General features: G+C 38.6%; 2 protein-coding genes across 2 annotated transcripts; both read left to right on the top strand.

Moving 5' to 3' along the window:
* Positions 1-319: 319 nt before the first annotated feature.
* LOC131364861 (SLC35A4 upstream open reading frame protein-like) lies at positions 320-2,773 on the top strand. The gene is made up of 3 exons (XM_058408296.1): positions 320-380; positions 1,443-1,541; positions 2,567-2,773. Exons 1-3 carry the CDS (start codon positions 366-368, stop codon positions 2,765-2,767), a joined length of 315 nt encoding a protein of 104 aa, XP_058264279.1. The 5' UTR covers positions 320-365; the 3' UTR covers positions 2,768-2,773.
* Positions 2,774-3,086: 313 nt separating this feature from the next.
* slc35a4 (solute carrier family 35 member A4) lies at positions 3,087-5,286 on the top strand. Its single transcript, XM_058408290.1, has one exon. It carries the CDS (start codon positions 3,087-3,089, stop codon positions 4,065-4,067), a length of 981 nt encoding a protein of 326 aa, XP_058264273.1. The 3' UTR covers positions 4,068-5,286.
* The last annotated feature ends 3,147 nt before the right edge of the window (positions 5,287-8,433 follow it).

Below are 8,433 nucleotides of genomic sequence, written 5' to 3'. Positions count from 1 at the left end.
AACAATTCCGGCATTAAAATGTTTTTTTTTTTTTTAATTAATAAAATAAAATAAAATATTTACATTTTCTTGTTTCGCGGTGATTAACATTAACGGACAAATTCAATTTCTGCAATAATGTATGTTCCTATGAAAGTGACTGCATTTTATCAAATACAAATGAATTTAATTTAATTGAAATACAAATGAATAAAATTAGCAGCTGTTGTAAGGGTTATAAGAAAAATAAAAACTTTTCAAAAATAAATACATAATAAAAAAAATGATCAGGCAGAAACAATTGAGCTATTCGTGATTGTTTCCCCCCCCAGGCCAGATGAGTTGAACACAGATGTCATCGTACGCAATATACACGAGGAGGAACTATGGCGAATGACAAGGTGAGTGAACTGTGATTTTTTTCAGTGTCGCTACAAATAAAAATGCGTCTTGATCGCTGGTGCAAATTGTGTAATCAATATTAGGTACGGTAAGGTTATTAGCACTAGTGATCTCTTGTATGATGATCCTTCACTTTAATTCCGTTACTAAACCAAAGTATTTGCTCTGCTATGTTATGCTAGCTTGTGTAACTCGTTCTGTGCTTGTGAAATGTATTGGGTTATTTAGAACTACTAGTTTCATTAAAACTACTTATTCATTTATGAATTTGGATATAAACTTACTTTTTGTGAGAAAACTACTAGACACTGGTCGACTTATGAGTGTTGTGGTACAATAACACTGTAAATCTGGATCAATATCTTTTGTAAGCAAACGTGTAACGGGTTCATAATTACATCATGTTAGGCAAATGTTTGTCAAGAGGCATAGAAAAACCCTTCACATGGTGTACCTTTGATATTTACAATCCTTCCTGCACTGCTGTTTTATAGTACTGGAAACTGCAATGTCTTTCCCTTTTGCATGTTTCACACTCATAACCTTATCTACAATAAGGTACATAACCTTATCTACAATAAGAGGCACTGGTTATCGGTTTCTGTCTCAACACATGATGTAAAGTGAAAGTCATGCATTTAAACACAAGCTTTACCGTCTCTTTACTCCAAATCTTTGTGGTGTATAATCTGAACAGAATTACAGCAAATTCTGACTGTCATTTCTTTGTTTTAGTCAGAATTTTTGTGGTTAATTTTTAAGATCAGACTGCATTTACAATATATTTGTGTGTTCTCTGGTTGTATTGGTGAAAAGTTTAGATACCTTCGTGCAAAGTTGCTTTTGCACCTCCACATTTCCTCAAGGGATTATGACGTTGCTGTTATTGTAATTTCATGCACATAGTCATATAGAGATGTCTCCAGAGAGCTACATCGGCTACTCAGAGCCGATAGACAAGTAAGCAAGCGTGAACGGTCTGTTGAACCGATTCAATTATAGGCACTAAATCATGTCGTCTGTAATCACTGTGTTTTGGGTTGTTGCTTGTGTGTGTTCAGGATCCCCTGAGGCAGCTGAAGGACCTGGCACAGCTCAAAGATCAACTCGAAGATATTCAGAAAAGAGTGGAAGACGAAGTGCAGGTTGGGATACCACAGGTACTACCACTATCCTGACCAAATATCTAACATCTAAGCTTTTTTCAGTGTCTGTTCCTGTTGTTTTTACACTGATTAGGAATCAGCTCAGTGGTTGTTTACAAATGGCTAACAAAAAGGAGTGTATATGATATGATGCATATTGTGGAAATCAGCGTCCTGTTGAGTGTAGTGCAGTTACACTGTTTGAACACCAGGGGTCCCAGTTTGCACAAACTACGCAGCCAACACCAGAGCCTGCAGGAACTGGGCATTTTAACCGACTTTAGAGCTGCAAAGCATTATGTTTTAGTGGATATTTTTTTTTACATTTTATCTATGCATTTTATCTGTGCACATTTTAATTTAATTAATTAAAAATTTGTGAATTGAATCATATTGTGACTGGAGTCGATTGTTACACCCATAATAACAAATGAAAGGCCTAGTGGCTGTGTTATATTATGAAGGTGTTTATTTTGCTGTTGTGGTTTGTGCCCAATTTGTCCTTTTAGAGTGAAGCATCAGCAACTCAGTTCTTCTAACTGATCGTCCTTATCTTGAGAATGAAATATTTCTACTTTGATGGAAGTAGTGTCTTCCAGGATGACTCCACCCTCTTCCTCAGGGCCTGTAGACAGATCTGTCCACCAGTATCATGAAAAATACCAAATGAGGGAATATCATTGCCAAGTTACACTGATTCTAATCCTAATTAACAAGACACTCTAGTCTTATAGGTGTCACAACTTATAGGTGTAAGGTGTTCTTTGACAAGAAAACACAGAGGGACGAGACTTCAGGATGTGGTATCATTTACATTTACAGCTTTTGGCGGACACGCTTATCCAGACCTTTTATTTATAAATCTGAGCAATTGATGGTTAAGGGCCTTGCTCAGAAGCTCAGCAGTGGTGGTCCTGGGACTTGACCTCAAAACCTTCCAATCAGTAATCCAATGCCTTGACCAGTGAGCTGCCACTTCTTGTTTGTATCATCACCTGCTGCTGTCTAAGGTTTCAGTGTGTGCTTTCTCTCTCCTGCAGGGTGGCTCACTCTTAGCATCTCCCTTCCTCAAGGGCTTCTTGGCTGGCTATGTGGTGTCCAAACTACGTGCCTCAGCCATCTTGGGGGTCGCTCTGGGAACCCTTACAGGCATCTACGCAGCACAGACCTATCAGGTGCCAAACATCGAGCAAACCGTAAAGGATTATCTGAACTCTTTGAAGAAAGGTCCTAATAATTAACCCAACAAAAAAGAAAAGGAAATTGTGAAGCAGCTTGAATCATAAACAAAGGAAAGTGGAAAGTGTTGTAATTTTGTATTAATATTTGAGATCCATAGCTGTCTGGACACATCAGGGAACAGGAAATGAAAACTGAGAACTAGTTAATGTGGCTCTTGTTTGTTTTTATCGAGCACTAAGAAAGTTTTCATTTAATGCTAAGTTTTGTAATGAGAGCTGTCTGCTTGCCTTAAAGGTTTAATCCTGTCCAGCTTTTATTATTTGTTTTAATTTGTTCATATTTAAAATACAGGGTAGAAATTTAGACTTTATGTAGAAAATGATCATCATTAAGAATGTTGGTTCTAGTGAAACACAACCTCCACGCACAAAGCGGTGGCTCCATGGCCCTCGTTGGCTCTTTCTCTTGATCATCTCAGTCCTCATCTATGGTTCTCACGCCCCTCTCATCGCTCTCACTAAATCAGACGGTCATGTTCCCTTCAGCCCTTCATCCTGCGTTGTTCTGATCGAACTTAGCAAGCTGCTGATCTCCTTCAGTGCTCTGTTTGCTTCAGGGGACATCCACACCATCAAAGTTTCTGTATCCTGGGTGGCAGCGGTGCCGTACGCTCTCCCTGCTCTGCTTTACGCGTTCAACAACAACCTGGTGGTGTTCATGCAGGCCTACATGGACCCCAGTTCTTTTCAGGTTCTTAGCAACTTGAAGATCGCTTCCACCGCTCTGCTCTACACTTCCTGCCTGAAGAAGAGGCTGCGTCGGGCTCAGTGGATGGCTCTGGCGTTACTCATGGTGGCCGGGGCACTTCACAGCTACTCCAGCCTGGATTGGGAGATCCCGGATCAGGGAGGGGAGAACGCAAGAGCCAGGCTTCATGTCACAGCCTGGGGACTGCTGCTCGTCCTTCTTTACTGCTTCGTATCCGGACTCGCTGCAGTCTACACCGAGAAAGTTTTAAAAAGCCAGCGTCTGCCTCTAAGTCTGCAGAATCTCTTTCTCTATATATTCGGCGTAGGGATCAACCTGACATCGCATCTCTACAGCAGTGGAACAGAGCAGGCATTTCTACACGGTTATTCCACACTGGTGTGGGTCATCGTAGCAGGACAGGCAGCTAACGGCCTGCTGATGTCTGTAGTAATGAAACACGGAACTGGAATCGCGCGACTCTTCATCATCTCCTCAGCCATGCTGGTGAACAGCGTGCTCTCCTGGTGGCTACTGGGATTGCAGCTCACGCCTTTCTTTCTCCTGCCTGTGCTGCTGATCGCAGTGGCTGTGTACCTCTATTACAGGTAAATGTGAAGAAGTAGAGCTGCACACTTAGCCGAAGGTTATTCAGGATTTCAATATCTGAGGCTTGGTAAATACATTAAACACAGCTAACTCAAGGGTTTATGTGATCTGCTAATGACATACATTGATTTTTGTTTTAAACGTTGCCACGTTGAACCATAAGCACCCTAGATTTTAGTTTATTATTAGTTTTATACACAAGTTAATGCAAATTACACACACACACATATATGCATACATACAGAGAGAGAGAGAGAGAGAGAGAGCATTCAAAACAATGAGTTTTACTGTAAGTCCCATGTTTATGCATCAAAGAAGTCAGTTTAATGACAATATTTAGTATTAAAATAAAACTCCCACAGAAACAGTAGACCCCTTATTGGACATTTTGAAGGAAATATTATATCACAATACTTTAAAACAGTTCTATAGTACACAGCTTTGTACATGATATCTGTTCGCTAACAAACTAGCATCAAAACAACAGAATTTTGGTTCGGTGAACCTTTTATTTAGTGAACACCGAAAAGGAAGAAAACTAAAGCGGTGGGTGGAGCAAAGCATTTAATCATTTTAAATATTTAATATTAAATGATGGGGGAAAAAATCAGCTGTAATTCCATCTAAAAAAGTTTTTAAAAAGACATGAACAGTGCATTCGGATAAAAAGTGTCGCAGTCGAGTCGAATAAAATAAATACAAATAAATTAAATAAAAATAAAGAGATTTTAATATAAAATGATTACTTTGTGGATTGTTGTTCTACATCTACCAGTGAGTATAACTAAAACCACACCTGAATTTCTGTTCTATCTCAGTGAATCGCAAGAGTTTCTTGAATAACATGAATGCTTTAAAAAGTATAGGAGACAAAAGGTCGTTTCTTTCACTCGTTTGATTTTTTTCCTGAATTACAATAATGATGGATAATAGTCAGTACTGAGGAAAATAATCCTAATCATTTCAACCTTCACTGTGCAGCCCTTTATTATTATAAATGTTACTTTATCTATTAGTCTGTTCATATATATATTTAAATATAGGTTTTGGCTGGATTAGGTGTGTGCTGTGTGTTGAAACATATTCATCTCTTTTATGTTGAGTGCCATGTTTTGAGTTTTGTTTTCTTTAAATTATGCTAAACAATGCAAAAGTTAATGTAGCACAGAGTCTGAAAGTATTTATGGATGAAATTATGGAAATAAACATATGTCATGGCTTGTGTCTGTGTATGTGTTTGACTTCATCACAAGTTTATCCGGTGTTGCTACTTGGTACTTCATGCGACCAAACACATTTACTCTTCAGGTGTTGGATTTGTAACCAGCGTTCACTCGTTCACTCCTGCAGCTTGGTTTTCTCAGACACGGTCTTCAGCTCAGCCAAAGCTACAGCAAGAGATAAATGAAATCAGTTTACGAGACGCAGACAGAATACAAGCTGTTGTCACTGAGGTGATGCTGTGAAGTCTTTTAAATCTTTACTTAAAGGAACATGAATATGTAGTAAGTCCTATAAATTATATTTACATTTATAGCATTTGGCAGACACCTTTCTCCAGAGTGACTTACATTTTTTTCTGTATCTCATTTTGTACAGCTCAGCAAATGGGGGGGGTTAGGAGCCTTGTTCAAGGGCCCAGAGGTGGATGCTTGGTGGTGCAATGCCTTAACCACTAAGCTACCACTTTCCCTAAATAAAAAAAGACCACTCTTGTGCATTATAGAAGATAAAAGTATAATTGCACAGGAGCCTGTATGAATATCTTTAAATATATACTACATCACAGATATAATGTATTATAGGAATATTTTTTTTTCATTTCATTGTCTGTACCGCTTATCCGATCTATCCTCGGGTCACGGGGAGCCTGTGCCTATCTCGGGCGTCATTGGGCATCAAGGCAGGATACACCCTGAACGGAGTGCCAACCCATCATAGGGGGCACACACACACTCATTCACTCACGCAATCACACACAACTGGCAATTTAGAGACTCCAAATAGCCTAGAAGCATGTCTTTGGACTGTGGGAGGAAACCGGAGCACCCTGAGGAAACCCATCAAGCACAGGGAGAACATGCAAACTCCACACACACATTGAGCGAGAGCAAGACTCGAACCCAGGAGGTGTGAGGCGAATGTGCTAACCACTAAGCCACCGCGCCGAGCATTATAGGAATATAAACATGCAAAAAGAGTACTGAATTAACAACAAGGCAATGTGATGTCTTAAGTTTAAAAAAAAAAAAGGAATAAAAGTTTTCCCGTTTATATTAACGAAAGCAATGTTTAATTGCTTATAATTACATTTAAGGTATAATGTGCTTGATTATCTACATTTTATGTTTATTCATTTATAGTTTATTTCATTATAGTTAGTTTTTTTCCCCTTACAGTCGCATTTAATGTTAATCTGGATAGTTACAGTTAATGTTTATGTGGTTATAGTTTAATGTTTAATGTTGTGGAACAGACGTTCACTCCTCAGCATTTCATTTCAACGGTTGAAATAATTTAGCTGAATTTTTTGTCCTGCTCGCCGAAAATGATCTCAAAACTACTTGTAGCCAATATAAAAATATGTTTATTCTTTTTCAATTAGCCCGAATGGATAACACCAAAGCAGACGTGGCATTTTCAAACGGATCATGTCAGGGTTTGTGCATAAATCTTCAGAAGCAGTTTTGGTAATTACTAGTCTAGTAGAACAGCAAATCCCTCACCTCATTATTAAACATTTTGTCACACTTCATCATCCAAATGCTCTTTTCCTGCTAATAACAAACACTAAAGCCCATAGTTTCCTTCTTGATCATCAGTGCTAGCCTTTCCGATGTCAACTGTCTAAAAGATCTCTCAGAAGGACAGAGTCACCTTCGAGGAGCCGCATGTTGTCAGCCTGAAGCTGCTGGTTTTGGGAGGACAGATGCACGGCGTCTTGAATGGCTTCCAGCAGTAGAGTCCTGTACCTGCTTTCTGACAGACGCTTCTGTTCCTCCAGCACCTGACGAAATGCCCGAAACACCTAAATATAAGACAAGTGAGCGTTAAGTTGACGCACTTAGTTTAGCTTTTATTCCTGGTATCTCAGCCACAAAATGTAACTGTGTTTTATGTTATTTATTAGAAATACATATAATATTTAGGGGGGAAAAAGCATAAAAGCCATTACAGTAAATCTTCCTGATGTAGGAGTAAACATTAGAACTTTTTGTCTTCATTTTATATTTTTTAATCTTAATTTCCAATATAATTCTCTAAATAAATTCTCAAATGTGATTGCCCATAACAAGGTAAATTGCTGTGGTATAAGATGGAAAACTATGATAGCACACTATGTTGTGTTTTATTGCTTATACCTCTGCTGGGTGCTGAGGTTTGTACCCCAACCTACACTATATTGACTACACTGTGATTACATTTTTATGTATGTGGGAGAAATAATTACTTAGATCTGACTAGCATCTTAGTGTTAATGTTAGTGTTGTGCACTCTCTAGTCTTACCTGTAAGCTTTCCTCTCTGAGAGCATGCATTTCCTGCTGATGGAGTTTATACTGAACCTCCAGGTCTGACTCAGCCTGCTGGTTCTCTCTGCGCAGGGCCTCGATCTGTAGCACCAGGATCTGCCTCTCTCTTCTCAGGTACATTACTTCATCCTCCAGCCCCTCTGGCTACACATCATTTAATTTAATTTAGCTATAACGCCATGACACGTGCATGCATTTATGGTTTAATGATGCAGCAGAGCAATAGACAAGGCATGCATGCATAAATGTTTTATATGATTTGTGTAAATTAAGACACAGTGCAAACAAATTAGAGTCAAATTAAAGGCTGTGTCTAAGGTAAATTGTTTATCCTTATCCTGAAATTTAGTAAAGCCGTGAGATGCTTCATGTTAGCGAATGTGTAAACACTAAAATGTATGATTGAGTGCATCTGCTACTCCAAGATAAGCTCTGTAGTGTAAATATGCATACGCTTTATTTGTATGGTGATACAAACTCCTGATTATAATATTTATTTTACACAAGTGGTGATAACTGAGTGACGTGAAAAGTCTGATTATTTAAGGTCATGAGACCAGGTGAACTCTTTTGAGTAGTTCTCAGAAAGAAATCCAGAGATCATATTCCCACCTGCTCTTCCTGCAGTTCACTTTCCATCTTCAGCAGCTCCTCCTGTATCACTTTCTCATGATCCTCTTTCATCTTCCTCATTTGCTCCTGTAGTTTGAAGTATTCCTCCTGTGACCATGTGTCAAGCTGGTGCAAGATAAACATAAATTAGTGTGCAATTTGCATATTTCTCTTTATCATTAATATATTATTAGTTTGTTCATCAATCATACATCAAATGTTGCT

The sequence above is a fragment of the Hemibagrus wyckioides genome, linkage group LG14 (assembly GCF_019097595.1).
Source record: "Hemibagrus wyckioides isolate EC202008001 linkage group LG14, SWU_Hwy_1.0, whole genome shotgun sequence".
Taxonomy (NCBI): Eukaryota; Metazoa; Chordata; class Actinopteri; order Siluriformes; family Bagridae; genus Hemibagrus; species Hemibagrus wyckioides.
Note: the sequence above shows the minus strand (reverse complement) of the source record. Positions and strands in the feature narration are given on the sequence as shown.

Bases quoted from the DNA above. Each gene is read 5' to 3' on its own strand.
- LOC131364861 (XM_058408296.1), top strand. The intron at 1,542-2,566 runs GTACTACCACTA...TCTCTCCTGCAG, and splicing joins TGCAGGTTGGGATACCACAG to GGTGGCTCACTCTTAGCATC.
- slc35a4 (XM_058408290.1), top strand. From the start codon at position 3,087: ATGATCATCATTAAGAATGTTGGTTCTAGTGAAACACAACCTCCACGC.